The sequence below is a fragment of the Neolamprologus brichardi genome, chromosome 1 (genome assembly GCF_056152115.1).
Source record: "Neolamprologus brichardi isolate AB-2024 chromosome 1, ASM5615211v1, whole genome shotgun sequence".
NCBI lineage: Eukaryota > Metazoa > Chordata > Actinopteri > Cichliformes > Cichlidae > Neolamprologus > Neolamprologus brichardi.
This window is the reverse complement of record NC_142104.1, coordinates 10,750,822-10,778,339: the sequence shown is the minus strand read 5'-3', so window position 1 is coordinate 10,778,339 and position 27,518 is coordinate 10,750,822. Positions and strand designations below refer to the sequence as shown.

General features: G+C 38.2%; 1 protein-coding gene across 1 annotated transcript; it reads left to right on the top strand.

Annotated features, from left to right (window-relative positions):
* Positions 1–9: 9 nt before the first annotated feature.
* On the top strand, positions 10–27,517 carry nptnb (neuroplastin b). Its single transcript, XM_006779806.3, has 9 exons — positions 10–614; positions 11,021–11,368; positions 15,786–15,960; positions 17,020–17,114; positions 19,952–20,085; positions 20,458–20,731; positions 26,045–26,066; positions 26,175–26,248; positions 26,341–27,517. The coding sequence occupies exons 1-8, from the start codon at positions 539–541 to the stop codon at positions 26,233–26,235; spliced, it is 1,185 nt and encodes a 394-aa protein (XP_006779869.1). The 5' UTR covers positions 10–538; the 3' UTR covers positions 26,236–26,248; positions 26,341–27,517.
* The last annotated feature ends 1 nt before the right edge of the window (position 27,518 follows it).

Sequence of the window (27,518 nt, the reverse complement as noted above, 5' to 3'; positions counted from 1 at the left end):
AGCGCACTGGGCACGCGCAGCCTGTCGTTGCTGCCGTCGGTGTCCTACCAGCATCTGTTCCTCTTTTGGTATTAAAAATAGACCGGTGCTGATAACAGACTTATGTTTCGACTGCATCATTTGCCGTCGGGAATCTTTTGTGCGCTACTTTCATTTTAATCACCGAGCCGTGACCGCGAGAGCACAAATGCGCATCGGTCTGCGCATCTTTGAATCTTCAGAACCACACTGTGGACAATCTCCCTGACATCCAAAGACCTCTCCCACGCAATCCTACGAGGCTTCTTCGCCGTTTATGGCCGAACATCCCTGAGCCGCCGGCCTCGTTCCGGACCTTTCACTCATCGCTGCTCTCAAAAGCTCTCAGAATCAGGGAGACATTTCTACACCAAATTGAAACCGTCCTCGGCTGGCTATTTTTAAAGAACCCGGTGCAATGCTGGGCCCGTCTCTCTAGATCTTGTGATCACTAGCCTGCACGATCTCTCCTCCCACATTCGTCCGATCAAGACCCCGGTACTCTGATCGAGCCCCAACGATGCATCGTAACGCAGTGATGCTGGCTGTGGTCCTTTTGGGGAACTTGATGCTGCCTTTCATCTCTGCTCAAAACGGTAAGCAAACAGCTGTGACCATGACATTACTGTTACCATCGCATTGAGGGAAAGTGACTTGGCTTGTGTGAGGACGCGGAGGGAATTGTTTCTAAAGAGGATTTTCAGACCGCGTTAAAGCCATAGTTTCACACCAAGACTGCAATTAGACAGTAACATATATAATTTACTTACTGCCCACGTTAGCAAATACAAATACGACTGTGTTGACTGTGTTGACGTTTTTACAATGTTATTTATTTCTGTATTGAGTTTTGTTGGCGTGTTTGTAGGAATAATTTACTGTCGCAGATTATGCTGTGGAACACTAGTAAGTTTTTTTTTGTTTTTTTTTTACTAAGGTCTAAGATTTGCAGTTTACCTTCACTACCCACATGAGGTAGTAACCTATGGCTGTCAGTTTTAAGTTTGTTTAGTCAAAGGGGGAATTGGTAGTAAGAGTATGTCAGGCAAGACTAACATGCTCTGGATGCTGATCAAGTGACATTGTCAGCAGCAAACACAGGCAAAGGATTCACCTGATGTGTCTTGTAAACACTGCAAATACCAGGCCCTTCAGTGTCAAAGATGTGACTGAGCTTCTGCTTGACTGAAACTGTTCTGTGTTGTTCCACTTTTTTTTTTTTTTTTTTTTTTGCCATGCCAGCATAAATGATCATTTCTTGTGGAAATAATTCTGTCTGTGGGAAATTCTATAGTAAAACAAATAACAGTCCCATTTTTTTAAACATCAGATCTCCTACCAGATAGCCACAGTAGAACAAAATAAATAAAAGTATTTGGCTGATAAGTATCATTTACGAAGAGATGAAAGGATACTTATTTGGCAGTTTTTTGAAAAAATCAGTGTTTGTTAATCATAATAAAACTAGCATGACTTGGTTTAAACAAATGTCAGCAACATGCTGTTGGGTGTTCCAGGCTGTCGTCCTCTGATGCAGCATGTCCTGACTCCAAATTCTGTTGAATCACATCACCCAGAGGGTCTCACATATCAGCAGCCATTCATGAAATCAAGGTGGAATCTTCTGAGTCTTTATATTTTTAATGTTTAAGTATTTCTTTAGTAAGCGTAATTATGAAGACAGCAGTAAGATGACATACTTCTGGAAACAAAGTGTTTAATCTCATAACTGATTCTTTTACGAATCTGATGTAGCCACATGTCAGAACCCACGTGCTCACAAACGAGTGACACTTAATCTGCTATCACAGAAAACTGTGGCAGAGAATTATGATGCATACTCATAATTTTAATGCTTAGTGTCCACCTCGGATTTGCTGCGGGGGATAATCGAACACCCACTATGCAAGAATTAATATAACATGTGTTTAGATGGTTGTTTGAGAACACTGTGAAAATTCCAGCTCTGTGGCTGCTAATTTTGCAAGTATTTCAGATCGAACATTTTCAACGTTAGCTTAGTCTAATCAACATGGGAATAACAGCTTGCACTATTTTTATATAATACAAACAACAAAAATGCTCAAATAAATTAAGTGCTGCAACAAAAATCTCGATAGTTTAAAAAAAGCGCAAAAACAACCTATGTTTATTTAGCTTGGGGCGGACACGAGACTCAAATACCAACATAGTTATATAACAAAATTATTACTCAAATTCTTGTCTTTCTTTATTGTTAATTTCTTTGAAGTGCCTGAAGTGAGTGTGCATACTGTGAGGCAAAATCAAATACACAATAATCCCTCTATTGTTTGACAAAGCTCAAGTAATGCCTTTCCAGACACTTCCTCTGGTCTCTGCCCAGTTTTATTGCCCACTCACTGAGGTCCAGTTCACACTACAGAAACACTCACACACACAATAACATCCAGTGGTCAGTGAGAGGCAGAGCTATGCCACTTAGGCTGTCTGTTTCATCTGTCTTATGTAGAAATCACAGGTTTGGTAAGTGCAGTGATAAACTACTGTTAATACCAAAGGTAATATTTGCTCACATTGCATGCAAAAGCCATTTAATTTCTCTCACACAGTTCAGATTTAGGGTAATCGGTGCATGGCTTCTTATGCAATCCGAAATTTTCCTGTGATATTACAGAGTTCAGACAGTGATGTGGGGACAATAATAATTATAAGTGCATGAGATGTAATCACTGTATCTAGGAAGCAGAGGGAATTCAAGTCATTTCCTCATTCCCTGGGAAAAGTAGGCCCATATAGGTGCGCAGTTTCTGTGACAGAAATTTGGAGGGACTGTAAATAGCATCCGTCCATTCTGCCTCGTTTCTATTTTTACCACCGAGACACAGCACTGAGAACTGTGGCTTTAAGGTCCTTTTGTGAAAGTGAATCCATTAACTCTTAATGGATGGCCTCCTTGTGCACAGCTGCCCGGCCCTCTAAAGAATCACTAGGTGGCTGTGGACTATTTAAGCTGAAAGATGATGTGATCTTGATGCAAAGAAGGTACTGGCTGTTGAGAAGGTAACTAGAGCTGACCTAAGGAAATGCCTTTGCCTCTTACATAATTTCCCCCTACGAATCACGTAGTCTACTCTTTTTTTGTTTTGTTTTTGCATCATCTGTGTTTGCACGAATCAAAACGTGGAGAAGGCATGCTAAGATATTTTAAATAATGAGCTGATGTTATCACTTACATGTTCAAATGTAGCCACTGTTTTCTGTCATTGAGGGGCTCAGTTAAGACTGAGCATATATGGCATCGACGATGGCTTCTTCTTTGGGGTTTACTATCTACGTACAAAGATAGGAAAGCTGACAAGCCACACCTAAATGCATTCCAACGTGTAAGCAACAACCCCCTCAAAAAATGTAATAATAGTTTTCTTTGTCAATAAGTGACCTTCTTTTTCTGCTTTATGTCACTTAGGCATTATCTTCGTCTGAAGCAAACAAAGCATTTTAAGATGGTTCATTTGTGAGTCTGGAAAATATGCTGTGGGACGGAAGCCAAACTCGTACACTGAGTCATGCCTGCCCACTGTGAAATCTGATATGGCCTGTACTGATTAGGAGCACCATTGCACTTTATTAAACACATTGCAGGCATACTAAATAATGATGCACATCTGTAACACACACTGTGATTAAAAAAATAAAAATAAAAAATTATATATATATATATATATATATATATATATATATATATATATATATATATATATATATATATATATATCTGCTGTGCATTCAGATTCACTCCTGGCATTTCCGATACTTACTGTTCTCGTAGCTGGGAACAACCCCAGCTATGTGTGCTGCACAAGGACTCAGGGTCAGAGAGAATATTCAATTAGGATGTTACTTTGATTTATGTGGAGCCAAACTTTCTAATGGGCATGAGTGTTTTTCAAGTGATATAGCACAACAGAAAACCTATTAGCTGATTTTCAGCTCACATTTATCGTGACAATAGTTCTAACTAAAAGTACAGTAGGAGACTTGGGAATAGCATTTGTCACCTTGTGTGGTAGACAGTACGTTGAGCACACTAGTGTAGTTCTTATTTCTGGAATTATTGTATTGTTACATCAAATAATTTGAACTCCCTTGCTTTCACTTTTGAGCAGAAGTAGGAAGTGTTTAGTGGTTTTATGGGATTAAAGAATTTTTACCCCCGCACAAGGTTTATTGGGATTTAAATCTCATTAAACTGTTGCCTCTCGTCTGTGATCCCAATATCAGATTCAAGTGTTACCAGTAGAACTGAAATAGTGAGCCTGAGGCCTCCCTTTTCTGAAAACTTAGCTTGCAAGTTTTAATTACAATTATATGTGAGTCAGAAAACATGTATTCTATAACTTGTATACTTTTTACTCAGAAATATGTGAACACTGAAAGAATTTTATTAGCATTTATACATCTTTTTATACCAGATGTTAGTCCCGACCCTCTAGTAGCTATATACATTTCACGCATATATTCATTTTGGCATATATTAATATTTTAGAGACTCTGAAGCTTTAGTGAAGTGGTTTTAAGAGTAATTCTGTTTACTCTACTGAAGCATCCACAACCAATTAGCAATAAATTTCATATGTAGTAGTTATTTTACCAGACTCGATTTACAGAATTAATGTTTGGGTTCTAGCTTTGATTTTCTAACAACCAAGCGTTTTAATGCCATATATTTGCAACAATAATAAAAACAGTTAAGTTTCAGTACTGCTCTTTTCTCAAACATGCTTCTAGAGTTTTAAAGATGAGTTTCATACATACACCACTTCGTGTTTGGTAGGTATTTAAAGCAGTACAACTTTTAGAAGTGGTTACTAGTGATGTAATATGCTGGTCATTTGGTAGGCGTTAGTGTTCAGAAACATGGAATTAGGGTTAATTAAAGTTTTAATGATCTCAGTGAAAAAATACATTCATAAAACCGATCCCATATGTATGTGGAGTCCTCAAATATAAAGACACTGTTGCTGATCTAGGCATATGGATCTTACGCAATATCATGAGTCCATCTGCTAAGCTGTTATTAATGTTATATCTACAGCAGTCAAGAATAGCCTCTGTGCTGCAAATTGTAGTACCAGGGGATACTATCATTATCAGCTTTTACAATAAAACAGACTACAAGGCATTTCTTTGCTCCACTGAACTCCAACACCAATGTGAACTGGTGACTTAATTTCAGTTGGGGCCTGAATGGGATACTTCCCGTTTGTCTTGTTAAATGATTTATTCTAAATAGTAACTTTATCTAAATATGCACAAACTCACAGACCTGTATTTGATTTTTTTTTTTTAAATATATTTCTCCATTGCTTATGCTCCATGTTGTGTCCTGCACTTTATTTTAGCTCTGCATTTTGTAAAACAGTTTTTTCATTTATCCTACTAGATACCCAAAGCACATAGAAGCTCTTACTTAAGCCTAATCTGATGATCTCTGATGATTGCCTACAGAATTTGCTTGACAAATAGATTCCTGATCTTCCTCACTTGTTTTGTGGCACCTGTGAGGGCAGAACATGTTACAGTTTTATGATTATTTTTGATATTTGGAGATTGGTGACCTTAGCTCACTCCGAGGACGGCTAAGCCTCAATTCACCCTGAAATCATATCTAAATTTTCTTTAAAAACTGGTGTTTAGATGATATATTCACACAGTTTTTTAAAATTAAAAAGTGAAAATCAAAATAAGTTATAATGTGACAAACCCAAGAAGTTTCCTGAACTTTAAAAATCCCCTTTTAGGCCACTACTGTGAAAGTTTTCAAGTATAACTGACAGGGGATTTCTAAAAATCACCCCGCAGTTCTTCAGCTGAGACACCCGAGTTAGAAAACACAAACACTGCAGCTGTCTTTACTCGCGAGGACGGTCATAGAGCGCTCGTACTCCAGACTCGCGCTGTATTACTGTCTGCGTTCGTTATTTATACAAGCTTGTGTGTGTGTATAAAGATAACAAAGTTGTTCTAAGAACTCAGAGCTGAGGTTCCCCTTTTCTAAGTCTGCATGTTCTTTTAAAAGAGGAAGCTGTTAGTTGTTTATCACACAAGAGTTCATGTCAAAAGTCACGTAGAGATTTGCTTAGTCATCAATAAAAGAACACATTTCATGAAGCTGATCACACTATATACAATTTTCTTTTAACAATAACAAAGACAACCAAATACAAACACTGGGCAAAACTATAATGATGGATTGCATTTATATAGCGCTTTTTGGGACCCCTCAAAGCACTTTACAATACCACTATTCATTCACTCTCACATTCATACACTGGTGGAGGCAGCTATAGTTGTAGCCACAGCTGCCCTGGGGCAGACTGACAGAAGTGAGGCTGCCATATCGCGCCATCGGCCCCTCTGGTCATCACCAGTAGGCGGTAGGTGAAGTGTCTTGCCCAAGGACACAACGACCGAGACTGTCCGAGCCGGGGCTCGAACCGGCAACCTTCCGATTACAAGACGAACTGCCAACTCTTGAGCCACGATCGCCCTACTATTATGACACATTTCAAATGACCTGTAAAGCATTTTATATATATATATATATATATGTATGTGTGTGTATGTGTGTGTATATATATATATATATATATATATATATATATATATATATATACATTTGTCACAGCATCAATCACGTAAAACAAAATGCTCTCACATTCACAAACTTAAACACTTGCAAATACACACACACGCACACACATTATACACAACTAGTTCATTGGCCCTAGGGGGTTTCCTACCCTGTGCTTTCTCTGTCTGTGTTGTGGGACTGTGGACGGGGATCCAGGTTGTAGGCAGGCAGCTGACTCACTCTCAGGCTGCATGGCGGTGGTGTGGGGCTTGTTGTCAGTTCTCAGGGGAGCTTTCTTCTCTACCTGCATGAAAAGAGCATGTAGGCTTTAATAACTGTGACTTCCATTCAGCTTTAGACAGAGCGTGTTACAGACAACTGTATGTTATTTTGTGATAGTACTGTACTAATGTCAAATAGAGGTTAAGTAAGCTAAAACATTTAAGTGGGACCATGACACTGTAGTTCTATGACATGACAGATTTCATTATTTTTTAGTTTGGGATCATTTAAACCATTCAATCATATAAGATTTTGACTTTCCTGATTAAATGAGTAGAATCTGAGGTAATAAAGGTTGTCACAATAACAAACTTTATTTTCCCTGAAGGGGAAAAAAAAAGAATATTTTGACATAGTATCAATTCATATTATTGCCCTGGTCATCCATGCCCACCTGCAGTGGTTCCACTCCCCATCAGTGAGCCCATTCCACAGTTTGAGAATCACTGCTCATATTTGTTTCACTTAATGTAGTTTTCCTTTGAGGATATAGCATATAAAAACATCCACAGCTGACTTTGTTGCTGAAAAGCAGACAGCTTAGGTGGTAGCCAGTTATGTCAGTTTAGCCATTTTGTTGGCTTTATAATTTGCAAAAAAGAAAAGAAATTGCAGGTACTGTTATAATGCACAACAACCTGATAAGACATCGGTGTGGGTAAGTTGAGATTGACTGAAATTAGTCACATTTAGCAACAGAGCACGTGAAAATGTACTGTGGTACATGAAAGTATAACTGTGACACAGATACCATCTCCGTTTTCAGAGCTATCTTTAAAACCTACAGACAGAATGTAAATGATACTCTAAAGATTTTTGGAGTAAACATTTCTGCAGTCTCTGCAGACCTTTCAAGTGCCTGAAATATAAGCAGAGCCTTTATTTGCATGCCTTCAGTAGCTGATGAGCAGCATACAGGATCTCTCCTCACAGACGAGTCTACTTCTTGTTAGACTTTCTTGATAGATCATTCCAGATGTCAGGCTGTTATATACACCATGTTATATTCTGTTTTTTATTTGCATACACTGTGCACAAACAGCGAACCTGACTTTCTAATGTGATGCAAGTTCACCAAGTCCCTTGCACCAAAGTTTGTTTTCAATACTTTGTATTTTGAGGAATTAGACGACACCCATCCTCAGGCAGTATTGGTGTATAATGCATAAAATTAATTTAGACTACAATAAAAATGGAATCAGCTTTGCAAAATGTGTTTATCACCAAGCCGCTGAGATCATTCCACCAGTCATACCACCATTCTCTGTCACTTCTCGTCTCCCAACATGATTTGAAATGAATAAGTACCAGCTGGCTGCTTTGCGTTTTGTTTTCACTGCCAGTGTAAGCTCCTTGTTTAAACAACTTGAAAATTGGTCTGCTCATTGGCCTGGTGTTTGTGTAGTTTGTTTCTATGAGTATTTCTCCAGAGTCTCCCTGCGCTTGAATTTAAATTGAGTCGTCAGTTTCTTTACACCTTGGAGGACATTCATTATGTTTTTTTGGGTTTTTTTGAGTAGTTATACTGTAATTTTGTGATCTCATGCATGGATGACTCTAGTTGTATGTGTCATGTGACACAGCCGGTTACTGAGAGTGAGATAGTAAGTGTTCAGTTATACTGAAATATTGCTTTAAATGTGTAGGCGGAAAGGCTAGGATTCACCCTGTGGGATAATGTGGTGAGCTTGATGGGCCCAGATGTTTCCAGAGAAAAGAAACAAATGCTAATTACTCTGCATATCTCTAGGCATTGCACATAGTTGTTGCACCTAATATCCCCAGACACATCTCTAGCAGGAAGACTGCATTTTTTTAAAGATTTTTGCTAAATTCTCTTCAAAAATGTTCTTTTCTATCAGAAATTTTATTTTCACTTGGCTTCATGTAACCAGGGAGTTGTTGGGTAGCACCCTTGAAATCATTTCATTAAATTAAATTCATAATTTCTTAAAACATTGATAATTTTACCTTTAAACTAACAGCCCTGAAAAATGCTTCGTGTTTTGGCATTATACAAATGGACTTTTTACTCATTCACCTGTTAGTTAAACCTTAAATCAAATACTTTAAATGAAATATTGGTGGATTCATTGTGGGGGTGAATACTGTAGTTACACTCCTTCCTTGGGCTTCTACAAGCTTATCTGTTCGTGTGCCTAAGATACATAACTTTGAGCAGCACAGACAGATCTAGGAGGGCCTGTAAGCCGTTGTATTTAGACACAACAAACAGTCTAGCACTCGGGAGACCCAAGGCTTTTCATTCCCATTTCCTGTACCGGAATTGAGGGCAGTGTTAAGGCAGCATATTTTTCTAATGATTTAAGCACGTGTGGTTTACAGCTGACAAAGCTATAGGGCCAGCAGAGAACAGTGTCTGTGGCCCAGGTGATTTGTCATTAAATCGGGTTCATTAAGTCTGCCAGTGTTTTGCTGGGCTATCTACTGACATGGAACAGGGTCGTGAATTAGGCACAGATCCATGCCTATGGATGCCACGGGTGGATTATGGAATTATTTGTGAAATTCACCATATTTCATGTTTCGTGTATAACACACAAAGACAGTCAGGCTGTCTGTCTGAGCGGCAGACTTGGGAGATCGCATACCAGTATTGGAGAGATGAGGGCATATTCAAGTTTCACATTACGATGGAAAAGCTAGTTGAACTCAGACTGTGTTATACCACTGTGACCATATGTGAATTTTGAAAACCTGCTCTTAAAGTCTTGCTTATCCAAAATGTAAGCAGCCTGACCTAATTTCTAGCATTAGCAGGAAGAGCTGATATGGATGAAAAGAGATTATAATGCATACATACAGTTACATTTATTTAGGACAATTTTGGTGAAGTACTATACATAGGCAATATGAAAACTGACAAAGGCAGATGTTTTATTTATTATTTTCCATGCTAAAGGTTTACAAAATACAATAAAAAAAATCATTTTATTTACAAGCATTAGTGCTTGTTGCATTGCTAAGAGTGGGGCACACACAATCTGACGTATATTCAATTTCTTCCTACAGTTCAGTGGCATACATGTTTTGTGAACTGGTGTAAATACCCTCTGAGTGTGAAAGGGGGTGTGAATATGTTTGTCTGTCTCTATGTGTTAGCCCTGTGACAGACTGGCTGCACCTCACCTCTCAGCCAACATGTGCTGGGATAGACTCCAGCAACCTATGATCCTGAAAAAAGATCAGTGATTTTGGAAATCAAATCGATGGTTATAGGAAACTGATATTTTTATTTATTCATGATACTTGTCTAACTAACAAGCTAAAATCTTTGTTGGAGGTAATAACTGCATGCAACGGTTAAATCTCCAATATTTTGTTATTTCGTTTGAGAGTTCAACAGTTAAATATCATTTCTTCCTCTGACAGGGTGGCATGAAAAGTGAGTTCAAGGTAAACCTTTCTTGATCATTGCGTTTGACAAATCTGTTTTGGATTTGTTACAGTGTTTGCATTCAGTAGTACCAAATAAAATGATATTTTCACCTTAATGTTGTCAAATAAGTGTGATGCCCTGACTACTAGGACACAATGGCTGAAAATAGAGTTAGGTCATTGTTCAATTGGCAAACAAGCCATTAAAAAATGATTAAGGTACATGGCACTAGGTAAACAGTTCCCCTTCTCCATATTCTTGTGTCTATGGACCGCATTTAATGTACTGTTGTTGTCTTTTTGTTCAAGAATATACACATGAAAGGTACATCCCATATCTTCGTATGGTTACATGTGAAAGAGACAAAAAGAAAAGGCAAACAAGATATCAAGCACTATTTGCAGCTGGCACTGTTTTGCGACTGGTTGACTATGACTTTGTGTGACAGTTGGCCTTAAGTGGGCCAGGGAACCTTGACATTGAATGGACTGGATTTACAGAATCATTAACCTTTTTTTTAACCTATCAATAATTTCAGGCTTGCTGCTTTTTTATTTGCCTTTAATCATCCTCTCTTTTGTTTATATGTTCTCTGATCCTATTAATTTCCTTCTCTTTTCCTTGGCCTTTCCATGCCTTCCTTCTGCTCTAACCCTCTTCTACCCTTTCCTTCCCTGCCATCCTGATACGCTTTTCCTCTCTAGCTGGGTTTGTCAAGTCTCCACTCTCAGAGACTAAGCTTACAGGAGACACCTTTGAGCTGTACTGCGAGGTGGTCGGTTACCCCACTCCAGAGATCCAGTGGTGGTATGCTGAGGTCAACCGAGCTGACTCCTTCAAGCAGCTGTGGGACGGAGCCCGCAAACGTCGGGTATCTATCAACACAGCCTACGGCACCAATGGAGTCAGTGTGCTCGGTATCACACGCCTCACACTGGAGGACTCTGGGACCTATGAATGTCGGGCAAGCAACGACCCCAGGCGCAATGACCTCCGACAAAACCCAGCCATCACTTGGATCCGCGCCCAGGCCACCATTTCGGTGCTACAGAGTGAGTGGTCTATGTCCCATAGTATCTAGATGGTCAACAAACTACAAATCCCCACTCCCAACCACTCAAGGCTGTTAAAACCTCTCAAGAGCTCACCCTCACTGCAACAGTCACTGGCCAGGCTTGAAAAAAAAAGAAAAGAAAAAAACATTATTCAAATTCCTTTCTTAACTTGATTTATAACTTTATAACTCTTAAAAGAAAAAAAATATTCAAATTGTATAAATGGCTTCCTTTTTGTGTTTTGTTTTCATTAATATTAAATTAGATTTGGTAAATATTTCTGTTTTCTTTCTGTTCACTATTCCCTGTCTTTCCAAAATCCATTGAGCATCTTGTTGTAAATGACCACAAACCCAGGAACTTTACCCAGTCTCAATCTGCATTTTCTTCTTTCTACCTGCAGCAAACCTTTGTTCTTACTGTCTCATTTGTCCTTTTACAATATTTTGAGCATTATCTATTTCTCTGTATCCTAATTCCGACCCATTTCCTATTCCTAAATTTATTTGTGACACTTATTGCTTTAACATTAAGCTGTGTCTCTTACATTGTGTGGCTTGTTTTGTTTACTTCAAAGACCTGCCTGCTAAATGCAGTGGAAATCTAGTGGTGCTTTGAAGTAATGGAGCTTTTCATTTGGCTTTCTCACTCTGGGCACGGTGCAAATGGGACTGAAAGAAGACACAAGGAGGGCTCTGCTAAGGTGTAAAACAGTGATTCCTGCTGTCAACTCCTTCCTGATAAAAGCAAACATTTTCTGCTTTCAAATTTGTGTGTGGTAATCCAATAAAGGATGGAAATGTAAGGGAGCTGTGCATGTCTCTCTCCAGATGAGACAGACTTAACTTGTACACAACAGTCCCTCTGGACCTCCCTGTGCAATGTGTTACCTTGTGCCTTCTCAGCCATGAAGAGTGTGACTGTGAATCAGTAATGACATTATATCCTTTAACCCTCTACTCAATTCACTCAAACAGTCATACAAACTGAGTTTTAACTGGACCCTTCTATCCTGTGCATGCTTCAGTGCTCTGCCCACTAGAGCACAGGGACATGTGGAATGTTGTTAGTCACAGTGAAGCTATCGGAGAAGTTTAGATGAGTCTGATTTTTGCTGGCTCTTCTGATTGGACTGACATATTTTGATTCATGTATGAGTGCTATTTGTTAGGATTGGGGCTGATTTAATTTATGCCCTCATTCAAAATGGTGAAAAGGGCACTAGGGTTGTGGTTAGCAGTTCACTTGGGTTATTTGCATGTTATTTTCTCTCCAAATCCTTCAGGTCCTAAATATATTCTGTCATTACTGAGGGGTAAATGTTCTATCCATATACATGTAGTATGCAAATATTACATGTATATTACAGGCTATACATTATAGCCTAGCAATAGTTTGTCACTCAGGAAATGTGCAACAGTCTGGTTGTCTTGTTTGTTTTGGTCCCTTTTCCCCTTAATTTACTTTGTTAATGTGCATCACTCCAGAGAATATGCCAAAAAAGATCTAAATATATAAATATATATGCAGTATTTGATTTCAGCTACAAGGCTTTTTTTAATTACTGAAAAAAATGAAATCTACTGCAGATAATTTTTTTTTATTGTGTATGTGCCTAATTAACATGTGTTTAAAGTGATACTGTACCCAAAGCTATGAAACACTCAAATATTTTTTGGGTTCATAACAAATGAATAGCCATTTGGGAAATATTGATGCCACTCATGTGACTATGATGAATGCTACAGCCAGTTAGCTTAGCTTCAAATGGAAACAAAAGCAGAAAGGCTGAAGCTGATACCTGCTTCCAAGTTCACATAAAAAGGCAGTAACTGCAACCTCATCAATTAACCGAGTGTGTTTACAAAACTAGTTATTGGTAGATAATCTTTATGCTTGGCATCTGTCTGTAGCTTCATATATTTTACACCAACATGAAAGTGGTTTGTATGTTCTCATTTGATTTTCAATGAGAAAGCGAATGAGTATATTTCCCAAAATGCTGTCCTTTAACTTACACTGCAATTCATGTTACTTGCAACCAAATACTTACAACCAATAGTAAAGTTTGTCACATTGGGAAAAATCCCCCCCCCCCCTCCCCCCACACACCCACACACCAAAATATGGCTAAATACATCAGTTTCGCATTATACAGGACTTACTCTGCTGGAGTGGCTTGAGCATAAAAGCTGCATAAAAATACTTTTTTGTTTTTATAATTTTGACCACTACCAATTCAAATCAAAGTTTTTTTTTCTCTAAAAAAACAAAACAAAATACAAAACATAAATCTTTTCCATAGCATTTCAAGGGTTGAGTGTTTCATACTCAGATAGCTTCACATAGAGCTCGTGTGGAGTATCACTAAAGCTAAATACACACAACAAATCTCACTGGATTTTGAGCGCAGACATATTGTACACCCAGAAAGCAAGGTAGCATCCTAACTGTCATAATGGTACGAATTGCAAAGAAATATTATTATTGTTATTATTATTATTATCATTGAGTTCTTCAGAGCATTTAGCTCCACCACATGCTCAGAATGTGGTTTTCCTTGACGGTGCACCTTTCCTGTTTTAATATGCTACAAAGAAGTTATGAGGCCTGCCCTGCCCTTTAAAATGACACAACACAACTGTGACACAGCCACTGCTAAGTTGATTAGTATGTCTAAGCTGTTAAGATTATTTGATTTAATAAATCTTGGCAAACTCCAAAGCTACTTAAAAATGAAAACAGATCTGTCAAGTATCTGCCAATCAGTTTGATCTAACCATCCAACCTCAAAGTAGCACTGTATTAGAGTAGCTGCCAGAGGAAAAGACTAGGTTTTGTGATAGCATAATTCATATAGAGACACATTTCATATTTGGTTACATTCTGGTATGACAATATATTATCCAGTAATTACCAGATTTTAAGTAGTGACAAGGTGTCCTACAAACAACCTCTGGTTAAATTGCCTGTGGACCATTGTGCCGTGTTTGCTAAATGTTAATTTATGTACCTCATGTTGTGCGTTTGTACGCATGACTCGAACATACTATTAATAGTTCATGTGGCTCTGCTTGGTGGGGGAGAGAGAGAGATAAGGGGGGAGGGGAGAGACTTCCCCTTAGCTATTGAGTGTACAGGATTACAGCAAGAGGGTACCACACATGCTAACAGAAGTCAATTGCTAGTCTCAGTAGCCCTTCTTTCCCCTCTCTCTCCTTTTGCCTTGCTAGTGGCCTTGCAGAAGCAGCCAGTAGTAGGGTTATGATGCTTCTCCTCTCTGCTCCTCCCCTCGGGGGCTCCATTGTTGCCATGGTTGGCCAGCCCGGGAGGAGGAGGAGGGGCAGTGGGGAGGAAGCTTCTCGATAACTACTCAAGGCAGAGCAAAGGGCACCTCGCTCTCGGATGACACCTTCCCTGATTGTCCTTGAAGAATTGACCCTGGTATTGTTTGGTAACCAGTGTGGTTAGCTATTTAAACGTCTACATATACATTCAGCTCCATAATGTCAAAAGGTCTGTTCACTTATGTAAATTATTATCTCAGATGTCTCATTTGTAAGACTGTAGATCACAATTAACTGAAAAATGTGGCCTCATGTCATATGTTACACTTCCATAATTAAGCATATATGGTTAATGCAAACCATCTAATTATGTATATATTTTTTCCTGTGGATATGGGTTAGGTTACAAGCTCAGCAAAGTTTAAGAGGCTAATAGCTACAACAGCTCTTAAAACAACAGTCATACTCAGGGTTACCTCTAGAAAAAGCCAAGTTTAAGAATAGGTAAATCACGAAGCACAAACAGTTTATAACACTACTGGCCCGAGAACACTCAATCATTGTCAATCATTAATCTGATTTTTTTTTTTCTGTGATAAAGTGTCTAAACTTTTGTGCAATGCACAAGTTATGTTTTGTGATTACATGCTGGTTATGAATGAGGCCCCTGATCTTCAGGTACATACAATGTGATGATGTTTTCAGACAAGTTGGCAGTAGTTTAATCAGGAATTTGGGTGGTACACCATCCAGCTTTATAATTAACCTTACTACAGATGTCAGTTAAAACGTGTCCGTGTTAGTAGAACACAGTGTGAGAGCCACAATTCATATTTTACCTTGGTAGATCAGTTAAGCCTTCATTTTACTGCTGTAAACAAATGAAACATTCAGGTAGTACTGTGGATAATTGCTATACACAAGATTAATATTATACGCATCCTGGTGGTTTCATGTCCTATTATGCTTTTTGTTTATTTGTTATGTGAACTTCACTTCATAGACACCCTCCTACACAGATCATATAAAAACAGAATACAGCCTACAGCAAGTACAGCATGGGAGGAAGGATAGAAACAGATTTGAGCCTTATGTTCTGGGATAAGGTTTGACTCTCTGTTTTCCAGAACCAAAGATCAATGCCTCTGATCAGACCATCTTAACAGCAGACACCTCTAGTAAACAAGTAATCCTGCAGTGTAACCTCACCACTGCCCATACACGCCACAAGGAAAGCTTCTGGATGAAAAATGGACAGGATATCCCCAACACACGGACGGAACAGAAGGACACAATATACAGGTGACACAAAGATTTTCCTCCTTGTTCCAAGTTGGACGTGCAGTGTAGGAGAGAATAAGTAATGAGATTAAGTGATTTCGGTAATGTAAGTAAATGAGAATTCACCTACAAATTATCTAAATGATTCACGTAACCTGAAGGTTGTTATCCCAGTAAAAACAGTGCCAAGTTAATCTCGCCTTGTCATATTTGTCTCTGTAGGGGACTTGAGCAGTGCTTGAAGAGCAGCACCTTGCAAAGCCAAAGTCTTACGCTAATTAGGGTCTAAGCCTAAAAGGTGACTGTTGTACAGAGTTTCAGTTGTAAACCACAGTGTAGTGACATTTCCTGTCCTACAAAAAACAGTCAGTGTGACTGTTTGTGATGAGTTCCTGTAGAAAAAGAAGAGACAGGAACTACGTTAAAATTAAAATGTACATACAGTCTTACTCAAAAATACAAAGAGACAGTATTAATTATTCTTAATTTAACTTGAGAATCCAGGTAATTCAGACTTCTGTATGTGCTTGTTTTCAAATATTTTACAATTACTTATTGAAACCTGGGTTGAAATTCATTTCTAACTTCCCATTTAAAGCTTATCACTGCGTTAAATCAGTCTTAAATCATATCTCTGCATTTATTTAGAAATGAAAAAGTGAAACCTTTATTATAGCCTAAAGTACCAACTAGTTGTTGCTTCCTGTTGTCACACAGTATAATCATTGGAGCACAAAGCTACTGTCGCCCCCAAAGACATACCACAGACTCTCTCTGGCCACAAGATAAGACCAATTGGTCACTTCCTTGTCACATTACATCAGTAATACACTGAAGAGTACAGCTAAAATGCCTATGGTGCCCTTCTCTGCAGTATGCGGAGCTGCTGTTCTGTAATATAGCAGCATAATGCCAACATTTGTCTCCAATGGCCTTCTGGGCTTTTACTGCTGCAGTTCAGTAAACTAATTATTAAAGTTAACCTGGAATTACTTTACATTACTTGACTGCTTAAAGTGTAAGTTACTGGTAAGTGACTGGTGGTATGGAATAATTGCTTTTGTTATATTTTTATTGCAGAATCAACAAGCCACGTGCTGACGATTCTGGGGAATATATGTGTGTTTACACATTTGACACGGCACCAAATGCCAACGCTACGATTGAAGTAAAAGGTATGATTTCTACATGTCATAAAACAAGTCAGTAAGACAAGAATAATATTGCTTGATGTTAGCAAACATGATATGATTGAAAAATGTTAGCTGACTTCCTCCCTGGTGTATTCAGATTTTGAGAAAGCACTGACATTTTAGCTCACTGCATGATGACATGGTAATGCCATTTGTGGTTTCCCATTGAGAGATGGAAAACATTAACCACCTAAAGCTCTGTAAAGAGAGCCTAAGTTTAGGAAGGTGTTTGCATTCATCCAGTGCAGTCGTGATGACAGGGAGTATTCCTGAGGCTGCTGTCAGTCTTGGCTTTCACTGAGACTTTCACTGAGACAACACTCTAGCAAAATGGACAGGCACTGCACATGCTCTCCAAAACATGCAAATCACAAAGCCGACTTGGAGGCATCCTTATATACAGTTTACTAAAAAACTGGTTAATATGATTGTTTTTTGGTTTTTTGGGGGTTTTTTTTTGATGGAATTAACAATAGAGAAAATTTATGAAAATGAACTAGGCCATTTGACGTAACAGCAGGAAAGCTAACCAGAGAACAACTGTGTTGCTTTCATTCAAGCTGACAGTGAAGCCATCAACTTGAATAAGGGATTGAGTAAGGGCAAGTGAAACCCTCTTCAAGAGAAGCTTGCCTGTGTGTAGTGCTTAAGCCAATTTGCTGTGGCATGGCTATGGTGCATACTGAGCATGCCCTGCCTCTTACTCTGTGGCTGTCTTAAAGCGCTGCCTGATTGCATAACATGGATGATGACCGTGTGTGTTCTGCTTGCACTGGATCGTGAGATGATGGGACACATCACTATTCAAACTGAAGTGTCCTAGCCATCACTGGACTGCAGGCCTCTGACTTTTGAAGCTTGCTATCTGTCCCGGAAGAAAAATCAGTGGGCTGATGAAAAGACTTCATCATATGCTCATTATTATTATTTTTTCCATTCAATTTTCAGATATATTTTAAATAGCCAAACATTTTGGTGTCCAGTGTGAGTACCATTGCTGGATAAAGAATTTTCTTCAGTTCTTAACTGTTTTTGTGATTTTTCTAGAGGTGTTTGAGATCTCTTGTGACCCAGGTAGCAAGCCCACTGTTAAGCAAGCCAGCTTTGCACTGCACTACTGGCAGCAGTTCACTGAGATCCCTCGCCTACAGTGTCCTTGGCACACTCATCCTTGCAGGACTCAGCTCAGAGGCAACAGATGGAGGGTTCTGTGATGTTGTAGGATTAAGGCTCTGAATCCGGTCCCAGCCATCTCTGTGGCACGAGTAGAGTTTATTGTCTGTGACACTAAGCTTACCACAAATACATATTTGGTACCTCGTATTTCACAAATTTCCTTAAATTCTAAGCACATTTCTCCTATGAAATGTCTTAATTTGAATCCTGATCCCTTTCCTCAAGAGAAATTGAGAATGCAGAAATCGAGAGTCACAATCTGTGCTGTAGGTAAAATTATAATTAGAAAGCGAACTAAAGAAAGATTTAAAACTATTTAACATCTACTATCCTGACCAACTTTTAACATTTTTCTATGACCTTGCTCTTTCTAACACAGACCTCTCGCGTACCTCTGTCTAGCACACAGAGATTAATAATCACAGTCAGGAGTGTGAAATGGAGGTTTCTGTCTGTTTTAGCACCACTCCGAGGGCTGTCTCTGTGCTGTCAGTCACTGACATAATACAGTCAGGATAAGGCACAAATGAGCATAACCACTCCCCTGCTGAGGGAGCACGTGTGCTCCATAATTAGAGTGGGATGATGTCACAGAAGAGCTCAGACCCCTCCTGCTCCATCCATGCGCAGCTGAAAAATGCTCACTCCAGGCCTCTCTTATCCTGCTTAATTGCATGGAAGGAATCATTGTAATTTTTGAGGATTAGTGAAAAAAAAAGGAACAGCTATTTTCTTGATGCTGTGGAGAGTTCATGTTTCACTTTTTAGAAAGACTTCTTTTCATATATCAGTATGACTTGGCACGTGTTGCAGTGCTTTATGGCATATGCCTGGATTTATTAAGCTCATAACCCCTGTTTAATTTTCATTATCAGTTAATTCATTAGTCAGAGCCAATTTGCACATTTTTTTGTGGAATTCACTGAAGAGTTTTTTGAATGGAAACATCTGGAGGCACTCACATCATACTGATAACCCTGTTCCTTTATGAATTATATCCTACTGCTTTTTATCTGTTCCAATGTGATATTCTCTAATGCGTGTTTGGGAGTAGAGTACATGCTTACAAAATAACTAAACATCAAAAATGGCACTTCTTAATAAAAGCTATTTCTTTGCAAACCTCTATTCTGAGTGAAATGCTATTTTGCACATAGGGTTTATTTTATTGCAATGTTTGCCCAGCTGAAGAGTCACAGGTGGTTAGTTTGTTTCCATATTTAGGCTGAAAGGGTGTGAGATACATTTTCCAGTGTCTTAACAACATTTTTAATAATAAAAACATCTAAATCCACAACGTTTTGATTGTTGTGTATGAAAAAAAGAGTAATCAAAAGAGTTAACTGCAAATATAGTGCAGATACCCATTTACCTTAGCATACCAGATGAACCGCTACTTAAGGAGAAAAAAATGCAAGCTTGAAATGTAAAATACAAAGTGATGTAAGACTTTTTTCCCCAAATGTCTTCCTGTAATCTTTCAGAAAATTTCAGAAGAAACTGAAGGAATTAATCCAATCCTAGAGTATACTAGCCTCTAAATACCCTATGTAGTCCTCATTTATGCCATCTGGTAGAGGTTTAAATGTTGCATTGAATGTCTTACATCAATATTGTTTTTTTAATTTATATGACCTTTTCAGCAAAACCGGATATCACTGGCCACAAGCGAAGTGAAAACAAAAATGAGGGGGAGAATGCAACGCTTTACTGCAAGTCTGTCGGTTACCCACATCCCACCTGGACATGGCGTAAGATGGATGGAAAATCCCCAATGGTATATAAATATATGTATACATATATATTGCATCTTTATAAAAATTAATATTTTTTGGACGGAGAGAGGGGAGGGACATGTAGCAAAGGGTCCCAGGTCGGATTTCAACCCAGGCCGCCGCTCTCCAGCCATGGAATGTGTGGTTGCCTGCGGACCCACTGAGCTAAACTGGCACCACTATATATTGCATAATTTTTAAAATGATAAAAATTGACTGAGAAACAGACCGACAGGTTTAAGAACGATGAGAAATTCAATATAAATATAATATAAATGCAAATATATAAAGGTACAACAGGTATGCACGATAGGTAGGTTTTTGGACATGCTTGCAGTTCAACTAAATTAAATGGTCATTATGTTTCAATGCAGGAGCTTGACAACTCGACTGGGCGAATCTTCATCACCAATAGAGACAATTACACAGAGCTCAACATACTAAACCTGGATATTAACACGGATCCTGGAATATATGAATGCAATGCCACTAATGCAATTGGAAATACTGCTCAGACTACAATTCTTCGAGTCCGCAGCCATCTTGCACCACTTTGGCCTTTTCTGGGTGTTCTGGCAGAAATTATAATCCTAGTAGTCATCATCGTTGTGTATGAGAAACGCAAGAGGCCAGACGACATCATCGATGGTAAGACAACATTTCCTTTTTTAATGGCAGTAAGAACCCATAAGTAACTATTAATATAGATACCGCATTATTTACATTCACAGTGCAACTCTGCAATTTAAAACCTGTGAGACATTTGTGTTGTTGCTTTAAAAATACCTGTAAATCAGAAGATCAGTAAAATTTCCCCATATATTTTAAGAAACGTAAAATAGTTGCAATAAGGTCAAAAGTCATCGACAATGGATTGCACCCAATTTTAAGTTACTGGAACAAGGAGACTTTCAAACATGATGTTGCATTTGCTGTCAGATGGGATCTAGAGTGGCCAGCTGATTTGCCTACTTGCTCTTGAGTGGTGTAACAAACGGAGAATGGAAGAACATATAAGGATTATATTAAGTTGGCACATGGAAATATGGCATAAATTCGCATGTAAACAATGGGGGGGGGGGGGGGGGGGGCAGAGGGCAGGCACAACTCACTTCAGATAGTTGGCTATTAGTGTACTGATCTCATGGCAAACATTTGCTTGTGAAGGCAGAATACAAGAGTTCGTAAACATGTAAGGTAATCAATCCATTATCAGTCCCACAGTATATCTTAACTGGTTAATTCTTGTCCCCTTCCCCCTTCTTTCCAAATGGCAACATAATCTAAATGGGTGGTAAGTGAGAGATCCTGCATGACATTTTTTTTCTGTCATTTTGAATGTTTTTATAAGCCTACTGTCCATCCCAAAATATCATGATGCTTGATGCAGTTTTGAAATTTTACCACAGTCAGTGAAGTTGAACTTATACAAGTCATGGTAAAATAAAATAAACAGATAAACAAAAGTCTTATCCATTTCCATTAGGCTTATCAGTTCGACAGGCAACAATTCTGTTTTAATGGATATGGAATCTGTTTTGTATGTCTCTAAAGAGCAATCATTTGTAATCAAAGTAAAAGCCCAATCAGAATGATTGTAATCATACAATGTACATTACAAGCATATCTAAATAATTTATATATAGCCAAGTTTGAATGTTGTATTATCAAACAAAAGACTATTATGTGTATGTCTGGTGTGGTGTGGAAAATTGAATTCAAAACCACATTTAATACATGCACGTAGCTCAAGTAATTACAGACATAAATAAATAAATAAATATATATAGATCTATATATCGATAGATCTATATCTATAGATCTATATCTATAGATCTATATAATATATATATATATATATATATATATATATACATACATATATACACACAGTGGGGCAAAAAAGTATTTAGTCAGCCACCGATTGTGCAAGTTCCCCCACTTAAAATGATGACAGAGGTCAGTAATTTGCACCAGAGGTACACTTCAACTGTGAGAGACAGAATGTGAAAAAAAAAATCCATGAATTCACATGGTAGGATTTGTAAAGAATTTATTCGTAAATCAGGGTGGAAAATAAGTATTTGGTCAATAACAAAAATACAACTCAATACTTTGTAACATAACCTTTGTTGGCAATAACAGAGGTCAAACGTTTACTATAGGTCTTTACCAGGTTTGCACACACAGTAGCTGGTATTTTGGCCCATTCCTCCATGCAGATCTTCTCAAGAGCAGTGATGTTTTGGGGCTGTCGCCGAGCAACACGGACTTTCAACTCCCGCCACAGATTTTCTATGGGGTTGAGGTCTGGAGACTGGCTAGGCCACTCCAGGACTTTCAAATGCTTCTTACAGAGCCACTCCTTTGTTGCCCGGGCGGTGTGTTTTTTGGATCATTGTCATGTTGGAAGACCCAGCCTCGTTTCATCTTCAAAGTTCTCACTGATGGAAGGAGGTTTTGGCTCAAAATCTCACGATACTTGGCCCCATTCATTCTGTCCTTAACACGGATCAGTCGTCCTGTCCCCTTGGCAGAAAAACAGCCCCATAGCATGATGTTTCCATCCCCATGCTTCACAGTAGGTATGGTGTTCTTGGGATGCAACTCAGTATTCTTCTTCCTCCAAACACGACGAGTTGAGTTTATACCAAAAAGTTCTACTTTGGTTTCATCTGACCACATGACATTCTCCCAATCCTCTGCTGTATCATCCATGTGCTCTCTGGCAAACTTCAGACGGGCCTGGACATGCACTGGCTTCAGCAGCGGAACACGTCTGGCACTGCGGGATTTGATTCCCTGCCGTTGTAGTGTGTTACTGATGGTGACCTTTGTTACTTTGGTCCCAGCTCTCTGCAGGTCATTCACCAGGTCCCCCCGTGTGGTTCTGGGATCTTTGCTCACCGTTCTCATGATCATTTTGACCCCACGGGATGAGATCTTGCGTGGAGCCCCAGATCGAGGGAGATTATCAGTGGTCTTGTATGTCTTCCATTTTCTGATGATTGCTCCCACAGTTGATTTTTTCACACCAAGCTGCTTGCCTATTGTAGATTCACTCTTCCCAGTCTGGTGCAGGTCTACAATTCTTTTCCTGGTGTCCTTCGAAAGCTCTTTGGTCTTGGCCATGGCGGAGTTTGGAGTCTGACTGGTTGAGGCTGTGGACAGGTGTCTTTTATACAGATGATGAGGTCAAACAGGTGCCATTCATACAGGTAACGAGTGGGGGACAGAAAAGCTTCTTACAGAAGACGTTACAGGTCTGTGAGAGCCAGGGATTTTCCTTGTTTGAGGTGACCAAATACTTATTTTCCACCCTCATTTACGAATAAATTCTTTACAAATCCTACCATGTGAATTCATGGATTTTTTTTTTCACATTCTGTCTCTCACAGTTGAAGTGTACCTCTGGTGCAAATTACTGACCTCTGTCATCATTTTAAGTGGGGGAACTTGCACAATCGGTGGCTGACTAAATACTTTTTTGCCCCACTGTGTATATATATATATATATATATATATATATATATATATATATATATATATATATATATATATATATATATATATATATATATATATATATATATATATATAGTACCCCATAAATAAGATAATTTGAAATAAAAAAAAAGTTTCTCCTGTTTCAGCTGACAGGCAGAACTGCTTGATAATAATTTGTCAAGATGACAAAGTCTACAAAGCTCAAAGGGATCTTCAGTCACCACGGGTTCTGTCTGACCTCTACTCATGTAGATTTGTCTTCTTTTCATTTTTAAATAAGGCAAGAACACAAAAAAAAATTCAATGCCTCAACAGTTGCTGGGTACCCCAGTTCTATGTCACACACAGACTAAGCAAATATTGCTTCTGGGTACATCCAACTTTTTATTGGTATGAACAAAATTAATTTACCAAATAAAATGTGCAAGCAATAGTTAGAAAATAAGCCAACTTGATTAAATTTACATATATTAAAGTGTTTTTCAAAGTCTTGATTCTGTGACCACAAAGTCACATAGAAAGTGTTGTGTGACAGGCTTATGTATTAATCCTTAGATGGGGTCCAAAACAGTATTTGTTGATGCATTTAAGAATAATTTTTATGTCTCAGTTGCATATATAAAAATAACCAAATGTTTTAAAATGAGGTACTATTAGGAGTTTAATTCTTTAACAAACTAGCATCTGTTATATTGTGCTTAGTAATTACAGAAGTAGAAAAAGCACAAAAATATTTCATTTTCCTAAAGTACAAACTCATAGCACACAAGAGATATGCAACTAAACCACAAGTCTAAGTAAGCTCTGTGCACAGCCTCTAGTTTGGTTTCATCTACTGGAAAATGAAGCGATTAAGGTAGATTATCTTTGCCATGTTTATGCCATTCAAATCGGGAATGAGGACTTCCAGCTCACGATACACAGCCTTTTCTAAAATCTCCTTTTAGCATCCCATATTCCCAGAGGTTGCACACAGACAGGTTTTGGCCCCTGTCTGTGTGCATTATGAATTCTGGTCTCTTGATGGCTGAGCTGTTTGAACACTTTTTTCACTACACAGCCAAAGGCTCTGATGCAGGCTGACATTTCTATCCTATGTTTCGAAACCAGCTGCTAAAATTACAGATTTTGCTGTGTGATTATTTGCTAAATAACAGCCCACTTTATGTCACGAAACAAATGTTGTGATATGAACCCGTATCTATTTTCTTAGGTTTAAAAATGACACTTCAACTTCCACTTCAACAGACTTGATGTGTTACCATGATTATTAATCTCACACAGTAAAAATCTGTCATTTGTTATTGCATTTGTGCTTGCAAAGCTGTAATAGTAAACATAGCTTTTGTGGTGTATACATATGAGGTGTGAAAACAGTGTTATATGCTGGCAGCTGTTCCTCCTTTAAGTACTCCCAGAACCATGTTGTTGTCTAACATTAGATCTGCCATAATTTGCTCCATTTTAATGCCATGGAATGTTGCTAATGCTGCTAATCTCGGACTTATAACTGCATGGAAAATCTCTCACTGTGACTGGCTACTTACCTGTTAACACATTTCATCTGAATGCAAAGCACCAACCCCAAAGCTGTGGAACTAACTTTTCACTCAACCCAAATTATTTTTCCCCGAGTTCCTCTTCTTTTGGTATTTTATATTGTTACAATGTGGTCTACTTTACTATGTTTTACTGCACTGCCTTACAATGACAATGGCAATTTTGTATGACTGACACACTGAGAAAATTATTTTACAAAAATATATATTGCCATAAAGTCTATGTTCTGCTGCTTGGAATGGATAGATTCTCTATATGCTGAGAGACAGGTTTAAGGAGGCGCATGATTTTTCTTTTTGCCAAATCAGCTACACTATCACGCTCATGTACCAGGCCCCTTCAAAATCACTATAAAATCGCTGAGTGTAATTAAAAGATGGCTTTAAGTGAGCCATCTGCAATCCTCCTACACATATGCTCAGTCTGAGATGAACAGGAACCCCATGAGATTCAGATGGCGTGTGAGGTTAAGTTTACAGTGTTGGGTGTTAAAGATGCTCTTTAAGGGGCAATTCCTTGGTTTTAATTCACATTTCAGTTTTGCTACTCCAATTATGTCATTGCTGACCAAGCACACATTAATGTCCAAAACACTTTTAATGTAAGAAGCTACTTATTTTGCAACCCTGTTATCATTTTTGCACAAAGCATATACATGCATATGAAATTCAAGCAGTTAAGCAGGTGATGCCCATATCTAACTTTGAGTGTCTTATCAGTGCATGATTCTGTCATAAATGCTTTTAGCACTTTTCCTGCATTTTCTGAACTTTTAACTTTTTTTTTTTTACTATAGCGATATGAAGAAACATGCCAGTTTTTTGTTTTTGTTTTGATCTCGCATTTAACTTCTCTGTGCCATTTTTGTCTTCTTCTCTCCTCTACCCCTCAAAGATGATGAACCAGTTGGGCAAATGTAAGTAAACAAGTATCTTTATTGCCACAAATATAATTCATATGGGGATACTGTGATCTGAATGCCCATTACCTTTATGCCACTAAATTGTAAGTGCTTCTTTCCTAGGAAAACAAATTCAACAAACAACCACAAGGACAAAAACATTCGCCAGAGGAATACGAAATAAGCAATTTACTCAAGTAAGACACTGTTGTAGAGGATTGGGGCTAAATATAGAACCCACTGTGAGGATTATCCATAGTCACGCCTTCTCTTGAATTTCTCTCCACAGATGAGATGGCTAAACTGCATTTTTTTGACTACGTGAAGGTGTCAGAGGTGGATGGAGCTCTGGGCAGTTTTGAAAAAAGCATATCTTGTCTCATTTTATGAGAAACAATATCAGCATAACACTGGCAACAAAAAGAACATAATGGCTGTCTTAAGCATGCCTTATTCAGTCTTAAGTGGAGATTTCAGGATGAAGAATAATGACTAAAACCACCACAGAGGTGTACACATTTTTAATGTGCTGTTGATGTCTCCTTTCTTGATTTTATCATGTCCTCAAATGAGGTGATCCCTTTTGTATTACATATCATGTACAATGCATGCAAGATAATTACAACGCAATAGGATACTCAGAATAGACATTTTCTGTTGTTATCCCTCGTGTGGCTTTTTTGCATCCAAAATTACCTTTTTTATGGAGTCATCCTCGCATATACATATACACATATATGTATATACATATACACATATGTATATGTGTGTGTATATATATATATATATATATATATATATATGTGTTTTATTCTTGAAAATCTGTACAGCATATCATGGTCATTTAACTATATTTGATTTGTGACAAGATGTCTACTTTTAACAGAACTTTTATTGTGAAGCAAGGGCTTCAATGTCTGAAGCAATGACTTCAATGACTGGCAGTATTTAAATTTAAATGAGAGTGCTTACAGAAAATGACTACTGTGTGTTTAACTATCTTAACAAAAATAATATACGTATTATTTTTATTTCCTTTCCAGAGTAACTTAGGTGTCTTGTATATGTTGAAGTATGAGTGTTCAAATGATAGGAAAGGTGTAAAAAAAATATTTTTTTTATAATTCCCAATTTCATTAACTGATTTTTATTTTGTTCCTCTCTTTAACTGTATAGCATGGCTATAATCCTATGCAATATGTATTCTTAAATAGATATATGGAGGGCAGTTTGTTTTACTCAGTGAAGCTTTAATATTGTGGGATCACTTGGAAGCTGGCATAGCAAAATTCACTGCTGTAGCTGCATGACTCCTCTTTCAATACAATGTATCCATGTGTGGTGCAGTGGAAATGGACCTGCATTAAGGTGGGAACGAGGGACCAGAGTACATAGCCACGATCAAACATATAAGTGAGACCAATAGTTTTTTTTTCTTTTTTTTAAATAAAAAATGTAAAAATGAAT